General features: G+C 41.6%; 1 protein-coding gene across 1 annotated transcript in view; it reads right to left on the bottom strand.

Moving 5' to 3' along the window:
• Nucleotides 1-241: 241 nt before the first annotated feature.
• Nucleotides 242-17,243, bottom strand: part of kat14 (lysine acetyltransferase 14) — a 74,221-nt gene continuing 57,219 nt past the window's right edge. The window contains exons 8-10 of the mRNA XM_056280051.1: nucleotides 16,177-16,352; nucleotides 10,101-10,291; nucleotides 242-2,521 (exon numbers count right to left, since the gene is read on the bottom strand). Coding sequence (XP_056136026.1) covers nucleotides 2,348-2,521; nucleotides 10,101-10,291; nucleotides 16,177-16,352 — 541 coding nt within the window. The 3' untranslated portion in view covers nucleotides 242-2,347. The remainder of the gene's footprint in view (nucleotides 2,522-10,100; nucleotides 10,292-16,176; nucleotides 16,353-17,243) is intronic.

The raw sequence follows: 17,243 nt of genomic DNA, 5'->3' as shown, positions 1-17,243 counted from the left end.
GACAGAGAGAGAGAGAGAGAGAGAGAGAGAGAGAGAGAGAGAGAGAGAGAGAGAGAGAGAGAGAGAGAGAGAGAGAGAGAGAGAGAAAGAGGAACTCAATCAGCTCTGCTTTCTTCCAACATGGAGGAATATCCCTCATGTCTGTAAACTCTTGACAGGCGTCTGCTGTACAAACTTTCCTTCCCTTCCAAAACATCCCACTGACTACAGACACATTCCACTGACTACAGACACATCCCACTGACTACAGACACATCCTACTGACTACAGACACATACTACTGACTACAGACACATCCTACTGACTACAGACACGTCCTACTGACTACAGACACCTCCTACTGACTACAGACACCTCCTACTGACTACAGACACATCCCACTGACTACAGACACCTCCTACTGACTACAGACACATCCCACTGACTACAGACACCTCCTACTGACTACAGACACATCCTACTGACTACAGACACGTCCTACTGACTACAGACACATCCCACTGACTACAGACACGTCCTACTGACTACAGACACATCCCACTGACTACAGACACCTCCTACTGACTACAGACACATCCCACTGACTACAGACACCTCCTACTGACTACAGACACATCCTACTGACTACAGACACGTCCTACTGACTACAGACACATACTACTGACTACAGACACATCCCACTGACTACAGACACGTCTTACTGACTACAGACACATCCCACTGACTACAGACACATCCTACTGACTACAGACACATCCCACTGACTACAGACACGTCCTACTGACTACAGACACATCCCACTGACTACAGACACCTCCTACTGACTACAGACACATCCTACTGACTACAGACACGTCCTACTGACTAGACACATCCCACTGACTACAGACACCTCCTACTGACTACAGACACATCCTGCTGACTACAGACACGTCCTACTGACTACAGACACATCCCACTGACTACAGACACCTCCTACTGACTACAGACACATCCCACTTACTACAGACACATCCCACTGACTACAGACACATCCCACCGACTACAGACACCTCCTACTGACTACAGACACATCCCACTGACTACAGACACATCCCACTGACTACAGACACCTCCTACTGACTACAGACACCTCCTACTGACTACAGACACATCCCACTGACTACAGACACCTCCTACTGACTACAGACACATCCCACTGACTACAGACACATCCCACTGACTACAGACACCTCCTACTGACTACAGACACATCCCACTGACTACAGACACCTCCTACTGACTACAGACACATCCCACTGACTACAGACACATCCCACTGACTGATACTCATGACCTTGTTCAGACCAGGCAGCTGTCTTTTCTCAGGCTGTTTATGATAACTGGTTTCTCAGGCTGTTTATGATAACTGGTTTCTCGGGCTGTTTATGATGACTGGTTTCTCAGGCTGTTTATGATAACTGGTTTCTCAGGCTGTTTATGATAACTGGTTTCTCAGGCTGTTTATGATAACTGGTTTCTCGGGCTGTTTATGATAACTGGTTTCTCGGGCTGTTTATGATAACTGGTTTCCCGGGCTGTTTATGATAACTGGTTTCTCAGGTTGTTTATGATAACTGGTTTCTCAGGCTGTTTATGATGACTGGTTTCTCGGGCTGTTTATCATAACTGGTTTCTCAGGCTGTTTATGATAACTGGTTTCTCGGGCTGTTTATGATAACTGGTTTCTCAGGTTGTTTATGATAACTGGTTTCTCAGGCTGTTTATGATAACTGGTTTGAGAGATTTAATTCACGATTCTCCAGAACCGACATGAAAACCTGGAACAATGACATTTCCCGGAAAACCATGTCAAGCTGCCATTGAGCAAGGCTCTTTTTCCAGCAGGCTGTTGTTGTACAGTAGAAGACTGGTTTTACTGGATAGCTCCCATGAATGTCTGTGTGTGAATGTATAAATGTGTGTGATTGTATAAATGTGTGACTCTGTGTGTGAATGTATGAATTTGTGAGACTCTATGAATGTGTAACTCTATGAATGTGTGTGAATGTATGAATGTGTGACTCTATGAATGTGTGGTAATGTATGAATGTGTGTGACTCTATGAATGTGTGTCTCTATGAATGTGTGTGACTCTATGAATGTGAGCCCGGTGAACTCGGTGTTCAGTCCACCATCTAAAGAAAGGTTGGAGGAGCAGAGAAAGAAGAGCTTCCTCTGAGACAACACTGGGGACCAGATGGTAGTCAGGTCATGGACTTCCCTTTTTAATCATGACTGAAGGGAACTGCACCGGTCTCACCCCGTGGCTTTAACAGGCATTTAAAGGGGTTCCGTTTCCTGTGCATCAGCGGCGTAGTCTCAGGAAGAAGGCGTGGCGACACTCCTTGCTGTCCAGAGGATAGTACTTATCGTAGAAGTCCAGGATGTATTCCTCCGTCTTGAAGCCAAACTTCTGGTAGAGCAGCATGGCAGGGTTACTGGCAGACACATGGAGGGTGACATCCTTCCCCATACACGTCTGTCAAGGTGACATCACATGATTTTAGCAAAGACAACAGGAAGTGACATCAATGTACATATCACTGCATGGAGAGACATCTAGAAAAAAGGTTGACATTAAATGGGAGACAGTGGGCTGGGTCACGTTAACCTTCAAAATCCATTTACATCTGAACGGCTGACTGTGAGAGCAATTCATGTATGACGTTTACTTACTTTTCATCTTTCACCATGTATGACCTAGTTTAGTTTACACGTTTAACATGTTTAACTTTACTTGACATGGCCTGGATACATGCTTCAAGTCCATGTGTAACAGAACAAAGGTGATCTCAAAAGCTGTCTTCTCCAGGTGCACAAAAAAAGTCCATGTGTAACAGAACAAAGGTGGTCTCACAAAGAGTCTTCTCCAGGTGCACAAACAAAAGCCTGTTGTTAACGGTTGGTTGATAGTAGAGGAATGTGTGGGAGGCTCAGAGTGGAGCAAGTGTGTATGTACACACTTGTTCCACTTCTCTCATTAGTGTGTATACACTAATGAGAGAAGTGGCCTTGGGGGGATGAGAGCTAGAAGACATGAGATAAGGACAGGAAGAACAGACAACTGTCCAAGAAGAGAGACTGTACTGTACTGACGCACTCAAGCATCTGGGCTTGAATGCGTCTGTTCATGAACATATCATATCATATTATTATATTATATTATATTATATTATAGGGCGGCACGGTGCTGCTGCAAAGGATGTGCAGCAAGTTAGGGCGATCAAGGATAGAGATGGAAATGTGCTGACAAGCGAGGAGAGTGTGCTGAGAAGGTGGAAGGAGTACTTTGAGGGGCTGATGAATGAAGAAAATGAGAGAGAGAAGGTTGGATGATGTAGGGATAGTGAATCAGGAAGTGCAGTGGATTAACAAGGAGGAAGTGAGGGCAGTTATGAAGAGGATGAAGAGTGGAAAGGCAGTTGGTCCTGATGACATACCTGTGGAGGCATGGAGGTGTTTAGGGGAGATGGCAGTGGGGTTTTTAACTAGATTGTTTAACACAATTTTGGAAAGTGAGAGGATGCCTGAGGAGTGGAGAAGAAGCATACTGATTCCGATTTTCAAGAACAAGGGCGATGTGCAGAACTGTAGCAACTACAGAGGTATAAAGTTGATCAGCCACAGCATGAAAATTTGGGAAAGAGTAATAGAAGCTAGGTTAAGAGGGGAGGTGATGATCAGCGAGCAGCAGTATGGTTTCATGCCAGGAAAGAGCACCACAGATGTGATGTTTGCTTTGAGAATGTTGATGGAGAAGTATAGAGAAGGTCAGAAGGAGTTACATTGCGTCTTTGTAGTTTTAGAGAAAGCATATGACAGAGTGCCGAGAGAGGAGGTGTGATATTGTATGAGGAAGTCAGGAGTTGCAGAGAAGTATGTAGGAGTGGTGCAGGATATGTATGAGGGAAGTGTGGCAATGGTGAGGTGTGTGGTTGGAATGACAGATGGGTTCAAGGTAGAGGTGGGATTACATCAAGGATCTGCTCTGAGCCCTTTCTTGTTTGCAATGGTGATGGACAGGTTGACGGACAAGATCAGGCAGGAGTCTCCATGGATGATTATGTTCGCAGATGACATTGTGATCTGTAGCGAGAGTAGGGTGCAGGTGGAGGAGAGCCTGGAGAGGTGGAGGTATGCACTGGAGAGAAGAGGAATGAAAGTCAGTAGGAGCAAGACGGAATACCTATGTGTGAATGAGAGAGAGGACAGTGGGATGGTCAGGATGCAAAGAGTAGAGGTGACGAAGGCATTTGAGTTTAAATACTTGGGGTCAACTGTCCAAAGTAACGGGAAGTGCAGGAGAGAGGTGAAGAAGAGAGTGCAGACAGGGTGGAGAAGAGTGTCAGGAGTGATTTGTGACAGAAGGGTACCAGCAAGAGTTAAAGGGAAGGTTTAAAAGATGGTAGTGAGACCAGCTGTGTTATATGGTTTGGAGACAGTGGCACTGATGAAAAGACAGGAGGTGGAGCTGGCAGAGTTGAAGATGCTAAGATTTTCACTGGGAGTGACGAAGAAGGACAGGATTAGGAACGAGTATATTAGACGGACCGCTCAGGTTGGACGGTTTGGAGACTAAGCAAGAGAGGCAAGATTGAGATGGTTTGGACATGTGCGAAGGAGAGATGCTGGGTATATTGGGGGAAGGATACTGAATATGGAGCTGCCAGGAAAGAAGAGAAGAGGAAGGCCAAAGAGGAGGTGTATGGATGTGGTGAGGAAAGACATGCAGATGACTGGTGTGACAGAGGAAGATGCAGAGGAAAGGAAGAAATGGAAACGGATGATCCACTGTGGCGACCCCTACTGGGAGAAGCCGAAAGTAGTAGTAGTAGATAGGATGGCACGGTGGCGCAGGGATTAGTGTTGTCGCCTCACAGCAAGAAGGTCCTGGGTTCGAGCCCCGGGGTAGTCCAACCTTGGTGGGTTGTCCCGGGTTTTCCTCTGTGTGGAGTTTGCATGTTCTCCCTGTGTCTGCGTGGGTTTCCTCTGGGGGCTGCGCTTTCCTCCCACAGTCCAAAGACATGTAGGTCAGGTGAATCGGCCGTACTAAACTGTCCCTGGTAATGAATGAATGTGTGTGTGTGTGTGTGTGTGTGTGTGTGTGTGTGCGCTACCCAGTCGCACGGACTTTTGATCGTGATACCATCACGATTATGACCTGATTTACGTGATGTGGTCACGAAGGTTAGGGTTAGGGTTCTATCAGATCGTGCCCACATCACATAAATCAGGTCATAATCGTGATGGTATCACGATAGATTAATTAACGTGATGCCATCACGAAAGTCCGTGCGACTGGGTTGGTGTGTCTGTGTTGGCCCTGTGATGGCCTGATGGCCTGTCCAGGGTGTCTCCCCGCCTGCCGCCCAATGACTGCTGGAATAGGCTCTCGCACCCCCACAACCCTGAGAGCAGGATAAGCGGTTAAGACAATGGATGGATGGATGGATATTATATTATATTAAATTATAAAGTGTGACACTGACACAAGCGTCATAAGTGGTAAGTACTTATACTAAAGATGGCCCATACTACAAAACTGATCACTGAGATAACAATTAAGATGGCCTGTACTGCAAAACTGATCACTGAGATAACAGTAAAGATGGCCTGTACTACAAAACTGATCACTGGGATAACAATTAAGATGGCCGATACTACAAAACTACATCACTGAGATAACAGTAAAGATGGCCTGTACTACAAAACTACATCACTGAGATAACAGTAAAGATGGCCTGTACTACAAAACTACATCACTGAGATAACAGTAAAGATGGCCTGTACTACAAAACTGATCACTGAGATAACAGTAAAGATGGCCTGTACTACAAAACTGATCACTGAGATAACAATTAAGATGGCCCATACTACAAAACTACATCACTGAGATAACAGTAAAGATGGCCCGTACTACAAAACTACATCACTGAGATAACAGTAAAGATGGCCTGTACTACAAAACTGATCACTGAGATAACAGTAAAGATGGCCTGTACTACAAAACTGATCACTGAGATAACAATTAAGATGGCCTGTACTACAAAACTACATCACTGAGATAACAGTAAAGGTGGCCTGTACTACAAAACTGATCACTGAGATAACAATTAAGATGGCCCGTATTACAAAACTACATCACTGAGATAACAGTAAAGATGGCCTGTACTACAAAACTACATCACTGAGATAACAGTAAAGATGGCCTGTACTACAAAACTGATCACTGAGATAACAGTAAAGATGGCCTGTACTACAAAACTACATCACTGAGATAACAGTAAAGATGGCCTGTACTACAAAACTGATCACTGAGATAACAGTAAAGATGGCCTGTACTACAAAACTGATCACTGAGATAACAATTAAGATGGCCTGTACTACAAAACTACATCACTGAGATAACAATTAAGATGGCCTGCACTACAAAACTACATCACTGAGATAACAGTAAAGATGGCCTGTACTACAAAACTACATCACTGAGATATCAGTAAAGATGGCCTGTACTACAAAACTACATCACTGAGATAACAGTAAAGATGGCCTGTACTACAAAGCTACATCACTGAGATAACAGTAAAGACGGCCCGTACTACAAAACTATATCACTGAGATAACACTAAAGATGGCCTGTACTGCAAAACTGATCACTGAGATAACAGTAAAGATGGCCTGTACTACAAAACTGATCACTGAGATAACAATTAAGATGGCCCATACTACAAAACTACATCACTGAGATAACAGTAAAGATGGCCTGTACTACAAAACTACATCACTGAGATAACAGTAAAGATGGCCTGTACTACAAAACTACATCACTGAGATAACAGTAAAGATGGTCTGTACTACAAAACTGATCACTGAGATAACAGTAAAGATGGCCCGTACTACAAAACTACATCACTGAGATAACAGTAAAGATGGCCTGTACTACAAAACTGATCACTGAGATAACAATTAAGATGGCCCATACTACAAAACTACATCACTGAGATAACAGTAAAGATGGCCTGTACTACAAAACTGATCACTGAGATAACAGTAAAGATGGCCTGTACTACAAAACTACATCACTGAGATATCAGTAAAGATGGCCTGTACTACAAAACTACATCACTGAGATAACAGTAAAGATGGCCTGTACTACAAAGCTACATCACTGAGATAACAGTAAAGACGGCCCGTACTACAAAACTACATCACTGAGATAACACTAAAGATGGCCTGTACTGCAAAACTGATCACTGAGATAACAGTAAAGATGGCCTGTACTACAAAACTGATCACTGAGATAACAATTAAGATGGCCCATACTACAAAACTACATCACTGAGATAACAGTAAAGATGGCCTGTACTACAAAACTACATCACTGAGATAACAGTAAAGATGGCCTGTACTAAAAAACTACATCACTGAGATAACAGTAAAGATGGTCTGTACTACAAAACTGATCACTGAGATAACAGTAAAGATGGCCCGTACTACAAAACTACATCACTGAGATAACAGTAAAGATGGCCTGTACTACAAAACTGATCACTGAGATAACAGTAAAGATGGCCTGTACTACAAAACTGATCACTGAGATAACAGTAAAGATGGCCTGTACTACAAAACTGATCACTGAGATAACAGTAAAGATGGCCTGTACAACAAAACTACATCACTGAGATAACAGTAAAGATGGCCTGTACTACAAAACTGATCACTGAGATAACAATTAAGATGGCCTGTACTACAAAACTACATCACTGAGATAACAATTAAGATGGCCTGTACTACAAAACTACATCACTGAGATAACAATAAAGATGGCCTGTACTACAAAACTACATCACTGAGATATCATTAAAGATGGCCTGTACTACAAAACTACATCACTGAGATAACAGTAAAGATGGCCTGTACTACAAAGCTACATCACTGAGATAACAGTAAAGATGGCCCGTACTACAAAACTACATCACTGAGATAACACTAAAGATGGCCTGTACTGCAAAACTACATCACTGAGATAACAGTAAAGATGGCCTGTACTACAAAACTGATCACTGAGATAACAATTAAGATGGCCCATACTACAAAACTACATCACTGAGATAACAGTAAAGATGGCCCGTACTACAAAACTACATCACTGAGATAACAGTAAAGATGGCCTGTACTACAAAACTGATCACTGATATAACAGTAAAGATGGCCTGTACTACAAAACTGATCACTGAGATAACAATTAAGATGGCCTGTACTACAAAACTACATCACTGAGATAACAATTAAGATGGCCTGTACTACAAAACTACATCACTGAGATAACAGTAAAGATGGCCTGTACTACAAAACTGATCACTGAGATATCAGTAAAGATGGCCTGTACTACAAAACTACATCACTGAGATAACAGTAAAGATGGCCTGTACTACAAAACTACATCACTGAGATAACAGTAAAGATGGCCTGTACTACAAAGCTACATCACTGAGATAACAGTAAAGATGGCCCGTACTACAAAACTACATCACTGAGATAACACTAAAGATGGCCTGTACTGCAAAACTGATCACTGAGATAACAGTAAAGATGGCCTGTACTGCAAAACTGATCACTGAGATAACAGTAAAGATGGCCTGTACTACAAAACTGATCACTGAGATAACAATTAAGATGGCCCATACTACAAAACTACATCACTGAGATAACAATAAAGATGGCCTGTACTACAAAACTACATCACTGAGATAACAGTAAAGATGGCCTGTACTACAAAACTACATCACTGAGATAACAGTAAAGATGGCCTGTACTACAAAACTACATCACTGAGATAACAGTAAAGATGGCCTGTACTACAAAACAACATCACTGTCATAACAGTAAATATGGCCTGTACTACAAAACTACATCACTGAGATAACAGTAAAGATGGCCTGTACTACAAAGCTACATCACTGAGATAACAGTAAAGACGGCCCGTACTACAAAACTACATCACTGAGATAACACTAAAGATGGCCTGTACTGCAAAACTGATCACTGAGATAACAGTAAAGATGGCCTGTACTACAAAACTGATCACTGAGATAACAATTAAGATGGCCCATACTACAAAACTACATCACTGAGATAACAGTAAAGATGGCCTGTACTACAAAACTACATCACTGAGATAACAGTAAAGATGGCCTGTACTAAAAAACTACATCACTGAGATAACAGTAAAGATGGTCTGTACTACAAAACTGATCACTGAGATAACAGTAAAGATGGCCTGTACTGCAAAACTGATCACTGAGATAACAGTAAAGATGGCCTGTACTACAAAACTGATCACTGAGATAACAATTAAGATGGCCCATACTACAAAACTACATCACTGAGATAACAATAAAGATGGCCTGTACTACAAAACTACATCACTGAGATAACAGTAAAGATGGCCTGTACTACAAAACTACATCACTGAGATAACAGTAAAGATGGCCTGTACTACAAAACTGATCACTGAGATAACAGTAAAGATGGCCTGTACTACAAAACAACATCACTGTCATAACAGTAAATATGGCCTGTACTACAAAACAACATCACTGTCATAACAGTAAACATGGCCTGTACTACAAAACTACATCACTGACATAACAGTAAACATGGCCTGTACTACAAAACTACATCACTGAGATAACAGTAAAGATGGCCTGTACTACATGATTGAATCAAACAGTAAAGATGGCCTGTACTACAAAAGTACGTCACTGACATAACAGTGAAGATGGCGTGGAGTACTGGCTACTCAGAACGAATGACAGAAGCCGTTCCTTTCTGTCAGTTGCATTTGAATCTGGGGAGTCAACATTTGGTTTGGTTTGGATGGAGGGTTGTACGAAGCACTTTATGCTTCACTTTTTGAGGCCCAGCCAACTCCCGGTAACTCCACACAGTGAAGATAGAGAGACAGGAAGAAGACTCTGACCTGGATGAGGTGGTAGATGAGACAGGAAGAAGACTGACCTGGATGAGGTGGTAGAAGAGACAGGAAGAAGACTGACCTGGATGAGGTGGTAGATCATGAAGGTGGCGATTCCTGCTCTTCTCCATTCAGGGTGAACCAGCAGGAAGGAGATGTAGGCCTCATTGTACTTCACATCCGGCACCATGAAGCCAAAACCAATCACAACCTTCTTATAGAGCGCCACCACACTGAAGTCTGGGTACTGTAGGCACTCTGATAAGTCTACTCCTAGTGTGAGAGAGAGGGGGAGAGAGCCCTGTGGCTAACTTTTCCTTCACAACCTTTCAGTTCCGAGGCCAGACATTGAACAAAAGATAGGTGAATGATTTCATTAAATTCTTGCTCAGTGTCCATGGTAAAAGCAGGGTAAGCCACCCCCAGGTGTGAGTTAAATGATTTTAACACATGATGCAGAGGGGTGGTGCTCTGCCTCAACATCATGCGTTAAAATCCTTTAATGGACAACTTGTCACAGATGATCCCTTACTTAATATCAAGTATGTCATATAACCTGTAGGAATATCAAGTACACATGTGTAATATAACCTGTAGTAATATCATGAATATATATATGTAATATAACCTGTAGTAACATGGATACTGAGCCTAAACTGTAACTCTAACATTTTGCTATGAACAAGAAAACAGTGCAAAAACAAAACTGGGTCAGAACCTCGTATATGGCTGAACCATGTATGGGCAAAGCAATAGTCAGTGGTAGTGTCTGTAATGTGAATTTGTTAAGAGGAATAGTCAATGGTAGTGTCTGTAATGTGAATTTGTTAGAGGAATAGTCAGTGGTATGATCTATAACGTGAATTTGTTCGAGGCATAGTCAGTGGTAGTGTCTGTAATGTGAATTTGTTAGAGGAATAGTCAGTGGTAGTGTCTATAATGTGCATTTGTTAGAGGAATAGTCAGTAGTAGTGTCTATAATGTGAATTTGTTAGAGGAATAGTCAGTGGTAGTGTCTGTGATGGGAATTTGTTAGAGGAATAGTCAGTGGTAGTGTCTGCAATGTGAATTTCTTAGAGGAATAGTCAGTGGTAGTGTCTGCAATGTGAATTTGTTAGAGGAATAGTCAGTGGTAGTGTCTGCAATGTGAATTTCTTAGAGGAATAGTCAGTGGTAGTGTCTAAAATGTGAATTTGTTAGAGGAATAGTCAGTGGTAGGATCTATAATGTGAATTTGTTAGAGGAATAGTCAGTGGTAGTGTCTGTAATGTGAATTTGTTAGAGGAATAATCAGTGGTAGTGTCTGTAATGTGAATTTGTTAGAGGAATAGTCAGTGGTAGTGTCTGTAATGTGAATTTGTTAGAGGAATAGTCAGTGGTAGTGTCTATAATGTGAATTTGTTAGAGGAATAGTCAGTGGGATAGTGTCTGTAATGTGAATTTGTTAAGATGAATAGTCAGTGATAGTGTCTATAATGTGAATTTCTTAGAGGAATAGTCAGTGGTAGCATCTGTAATGTGAATTTGTTAGAGGAATAGTCAGTGATAGTGTCTATAATGTGAATTTGTTCGAGGCATAGTCAGTGGTAGTGTCTATAATGTGAATTTGTTCGAGGCATAGTCAGTGGTAGTGTCTGTAATGTGAATTTGTTAAGAGGAATAATCAGTGGTAGTGTCTATAATGTGAATTTGTTAGAGGAATAGTCAGTGGGATAGTGTCTGTAATGTGAATTTGTTAAGATGAATAGTCAGTGATAGTGTCTATAATGTGAATTTCTTAGAGGAATAGTCAGTGCTGGTGTCTGTAATGTGAATTTGTTAGAGGAATAGTCAGTGGTAGTGTCTATAATGTGAATTTGTTAGAGGAATAGTCAGCGGTAGTGTCTGTAATGTGAATTTGTTCGAGGCATAGTCAGTGGTAGCGTATGTAATGTGAATTTGTTAGAGGAATAGTCAGTGGTATGATCTATAACGTGAATTTGTTAGAGGAATAGTCAGTGGTAGTGTCTATAATGTGAATTTGTTAAAGGAACAGTCAGTGGGATAGTGTCTGTAATGTGAATTTCTTAAGATGAATAGTCAGTGATAGTGTCTATAATGTGAATTTCTTAGAGGAATAGTCAGTGGTAGCGTCTGTAATGTGAATTTGTTAGAGGAATAGTCAGCGGTAGTGTCTGTAATGTGAATTTGTTCGAGGCATAGTCAGTGGTAGTGTCTGTAATGTGAATTTGTTCAAGGCATAGTCAGTGGTAGTGTCTGTAATGTGAATTTGTTAGAGGAATAGTCAGTGGTAGTGTCTATAACGTGAATTTGTTAGAGGAATAGTCAGTGGGATAATGTCTGTAATGTGAATTTGTTAAGATGAATAGTCAGTGGTAGTGACTATAATGTGCATTTGTTAGAGGAATAGTCAGTGGTAGTGTCTGTAATGTGAATTTGTTAGAGGAATAGTCAGTGGTAGTTTCTGTAATGTGAATTTCCTAGAGGAACAGTCAGTGGTAGTGTTTGTGATGTGAATTTGTTAGAGGAATAGTTAGTGGTAGCGTCTGTGATGTGAATTTGTTAGAGGAATAGTCAGTGGTAGTGTCTGTAATGTGAATTTCTTAGAGGATTGGTAAGTGGTGGTATCTGTAATGTGAATTTGTTAGAGGAATAGTCACTGATAGTGTCTACAATGTGAATTTGTTAGAGGAATAGTACGTGGTAGTGTCTGTAATGTTTATTTGTTAGAGGAATAGTCAGTGGGATAGTGTCTGTAATATGAATTTGTTAAGATGAATAGTCAGTGATAGTGTCTATAATGTGAATTTGTTAGAGGAATAGTCAGTGGTAGCGTCTGTAATGTGAATTTGTTAGAGGAATAGTCATTGGTAGTGTTCATAATGTGAATTTGTTAGAGGAATAGTCAGTGGTAGGGTCTATAATGTGCATTTGTTAGAGGAATAGTCAGTGGTATGAACTATAATGTGAATTTGTTAGAGGAATAGTCAGAGGTAGTGTCTGTGATGTGAATTTGTTAGAGGAATAGTCAGTGGTAGTGTCTGTAATGTGAATTTGTAAGAGGAATAGTCAGTGGTAGTGTCTGTAATGTGCATTTGTTAGAGGAATAGTCAGTGGTAGTGTCTGTAATGTGAATTTTTAACAGGAATAGTCAGTGATAGTGTCTGTGATGTGAATTTGTCAGAGGAATAGTCAGTGGTAGCGTCTGTAACGTGAATTTGTTAGAGGAATAGTCAGTAGTAGTGTCTGTAATGTGAATTTGTTAGAGGAATAGTCAATGGTAGTGTCTATAATGTGAATTTGTTAGAGGAATAGTCAGTGGTAGTGTCTATAATGTGAATTTGTTAGAGGAATAGTCAGTGGGATAGTGTCTGTAATGTGAATTTGTTAAGATGAATAGTCAGTGATAGTGTCTGTAATGTGAATTTGTTAGAGGAATAGTCAGTGGTAGTGTCTGTAGTGTGAATTTGTTAAGAGGAAAAGTCAGTGGTAGTGTCTATAATGTGAATTTGTTCAAGGCATAGTCAGTGGTAGTGTCTGTAATGTGAATTTGTTCGAGGCATAGTCAGTGGTAGTGTCTGTAATGTGAATTTGTTAGAGGAATGGTCAGTGGTAGTGTCTATAATGTGAATTTCTTAGAGGAATAGTCAGTGGGATAGTGTCTGTAATGTGAATTTGTTAAGATGAATAGTCAGTGATAGTGTCTATAATTTGAATTTCTTAGAGGAATAGTCAGTGGTAGCGTCTGTAATGTGAATTTGTTAGAGGAACAGTCATTGGTAGTGTTCATAATGTGAATTTGTTAGAGGAATAGTCAGTGGTAGTGTCTATAATGTGAATTTGTTAGATGAATAGTCAGTGGTAGTGTCTGTGATGGGAATTTGTTAGAGGAATAGTCAGTGGTAGTGTCTGCAATGTGAATTTGTTAGAGGAATAGTCAGTGGTAGTGTCTGTAATGTGAATTTGTTAGAGGAATAGTCAGTGGTAGTGTCTGTGATGGGAATTTGTTAGAGGAATAGTCAGTGGTAGTGTCTATAATGTGAATTTGTTAGAGGAATAGTCAGTGGTAGTGTCTATAATGTGAATTTGTTCGAGGCATAGTCAGTGGTAGTGTCTGTAATGTGAATTTGTTAAGATGAATAGTCAGTGATAGTGTCTATAATGTGAATTTCTTAGAGGAATAGTCAGTGGTAGTGTTCATAATGTGAATTTGTTAGAGGAATAGTCAGTGGTAGTGTCTGTAATGTGAATTTGTTAGAGGAATAGTCAGTGGTAGTGTTTGTGATATGAATTTCTTAGAGGAATAGTCAGTGGTAGTGTCTGTAATGTGAATTTGTTAGAGGAATAGTCAGTGGTAGTGTCTGTAATGTGAATTTGTTAGAGGAATAGTCAGTGATATTGTCTGCAATGTGAATTTGTTACAGGAATAGTCAGTGGTAGTGTCTGTAATGTGAATTTGTTAGAGGAATAGTCAGTTGGTAGTGTCTGTAATGTGAATTTGTTAGAGGAATAGTCAGTGGTAGTGTCTGTAATGTGAATTTGTTACAGGAATAGTCAGTGGTAGTGTCTGTAATGTGAATTTGTTAGAGGAACAGTCAGTGGTAGTGTCTGTAATATGAATTTGTTAGAAGAATAGTCAGTGGTAGTGTCTGTAATGTGAATTTGTTACAGGAATAGTCAGTGGTAGTGTCTGTATTGTGAATTTGTTAGAGGAACAGTCAGTGGTAGTGTCTGTTCTCTGAATTCATCTGCAACTCTAGTGGTAGTAATAGTAGTTTCTGTAGTGGTCTCGATAATATTTATTGGTGAAGTGTACTGAAGTACCATATCACATGACATGGTTAAGCTATGTTTGAGAAAAAAAAGATTTATAAATGCACTTGCGAGAACAATATTTTCCACTCCTATCTTGGGATGTTTGTCTTGAAAGAGAAGTTAATTTAAATGTAATTATAACTGTCAATGTCGTCCCTGAGATCATCGTATAGCTGGAATTGTTTGACCTTGTAACCTGTATCTGCGAAAGATTTTGGTCTCGGTTAAATTAAAAAGTGCAATTCTTCTTCAAAATATCCGTTCATGAGCATGACAATGCCTTCGCCTGGCTACAGTCACTGCTGCCATGATCACTTGAGCTTGCTTACATATGTGTGTGACAATTGGTGCTGGTTTTTGTGAACTGGAATTATTTTGCAATGAGGCTCATTTACAGTGAAGGGGCCAACTTTGCACCAAATGTATGCATATTACCTCATTTAAGTCCTTGCAAATAGCACCAGAACACCGAAACAGTATTTGCTTGGGAGCACAGTTAGGGCTGAATTTCACCCTTTGTGGGTGGTTTGAGAATTACACGGTTTCTTTTTGTCTTATTTGTGCAGGTTTAGTGGCCGCAGAAGACGCGCAATCCTTTTGTGTATTCACCACTGAGTGTTTCGTCAGTGCGATCATTATTTGGGGTGCTTTAACTTTGTGCTCTCTCTCATGCCTCTTGGTGCAGTGACACGGTTGGTCACTTGATCCAGTGGCCGAATCGTGTCGAACATGATCAGTCAGTCAGTCAGCCAGCATCATTCACGTCTGTAGGGCTGGCCCGCTGGTCTGGTCCATCTAAAATTGCAATAGAAAAAAAGTTTTTCTACTGCGTTTTTGTTGCAGTATTTTTCCCAGAGTTCTCAGTTTAACCAGAGCTACCTGGTGTCTGGGTAGCGTAGCGGTCTATTCTGTTGCCTACCGACACAGGGATCGCCGGTTCGAATCCCTGTGTTGCCTCCGGCTTGGTCAGGTGTCCATACAGACACAATTGGCCATGTCTGCGTGTGGGAAGCCAGATGTGGGTATGTGTCCTGGTCACTCCACTAGCACCCCCTCTGGTCGGTCGGGGCGCCTGATCAGGAGGGAGGGGGAACTGGGGGGGAATAGCGTGATCCTCCCACGTGCTACGTCCCCCTGGTGAAACTCCTCACTGTCAGGTGAAAAGAAGTGGCTGGTGACTCCACATGTGTGGGAGGAGACATGTGGCAGTCTGCAGCCCTCCCCAGCTCAGCAGAGGGGGTGGAGCAGTGACCGGGATGGCTTGAAAGGGTAGGGTAATTGGCCGGATACAATTGGGGAGCAAAAGGGAAAAAAATCCCCTCCCAAAAAAAAAAAAGAGCTACCTGGCCAGAAGCCATCGTGGCACATTGCATTGACAGAGGGAATATGGTTAGGCCGCACGTAGCAGTAGTCGATGGGGGCCTCTGGCTCAGGGATCCAGTCGGGGTCTTTCCTGTGGGGGTGCGCTCTGATCTCCGCCAGCAGCCGGAGCCTGAGGGGCCGGTTCTCAAAGTCCCTCCTGTGGAGAACAAGAAAGTTTCATCACTATAACCATCACTCAGACTCGGTCTCAAATGTTTTGCCTATTATTTTATTTTGGGTTTTTTTGGAACTTTATTGGAACATACACTACCGTTCAAAAGTTTGGGATCACCCAAACAATTTTGTGTTTTCCATGAAAAGTCACACTTATTCACCACCATATGTTGTGAAATGAATAGAAAATAGAGTCAAGACATTGACAAGGTTAGAAATAATGATTTGTATTTGAAATAAGATTTTTTTTACAGCAAACTTTGCTTTCGTCAAAGAATCCTCCATTTGCAGCAATTACAGCATTGCAGACCTTTGGCATTCTAGCTGTTAATTTGTTGAGGTAATCTGGAGAAATTGCACCCCACGCTTCCAGAAGCAGCTCCCACAAGTTGGATTGGTTGGATGGGCACTTCTTGCGTACCATACGGTCAAGCTGCTCCCACAACAGCTCAATGGGGTTCAGATCTGGTGACTGCGCTGGCCACTCCATTACCGATAGAATACCAGCTGCCTGCTTCTGCTCTAAATAGTTCTTGCACAATTTGGAGGTGTGTTTAGGGTCATTGTCCTGTTGTAGGATGAAATTGGCTCCAATCAAGCGCTGTCCACTGGGTATGGCATGGCGTTGCAAAATGGAGTGATAGCCTTCCTTATTCAGAATCCCTTTTACCCTGTACAAATCTCCCACCTTACCAGCACCAAAGCAACCCCAGACCATCACATTACCTCCACCATGCTTAACAGATGGCGTCAGGCATTCTTCCAGCATCTTTTCATTTGTTCTGCGTCTCACAAACGTTCTTCTTTGTGATCCAAACACCTCAAACTTGGATTCATCCGTCCACAACACTTTTTTCCAGTCTTCCTCTGTCCA

The sequence above is a fragment of the Lampris incognitus genome, chromosome 5 (genome assembly GCF_029633865.1).
Source record: "Lampris incognitus isolate fLamInc1 chromosome 5, fLamInc1.hap2, whole genome shotgun sequence".
NCBI classification, from domain to species: domain Eukaryota; kingdom Metazoa; phylum Chordata; class Actinopteri; order Lampriformes; family Lampridae; genus Lampris; species Lampris incognitus.
The sequence above is the reverse complement of the archived record's forward strand: the minus strand, read 5'-3'. Positions and strand labels throughout refer to the sequence as shown.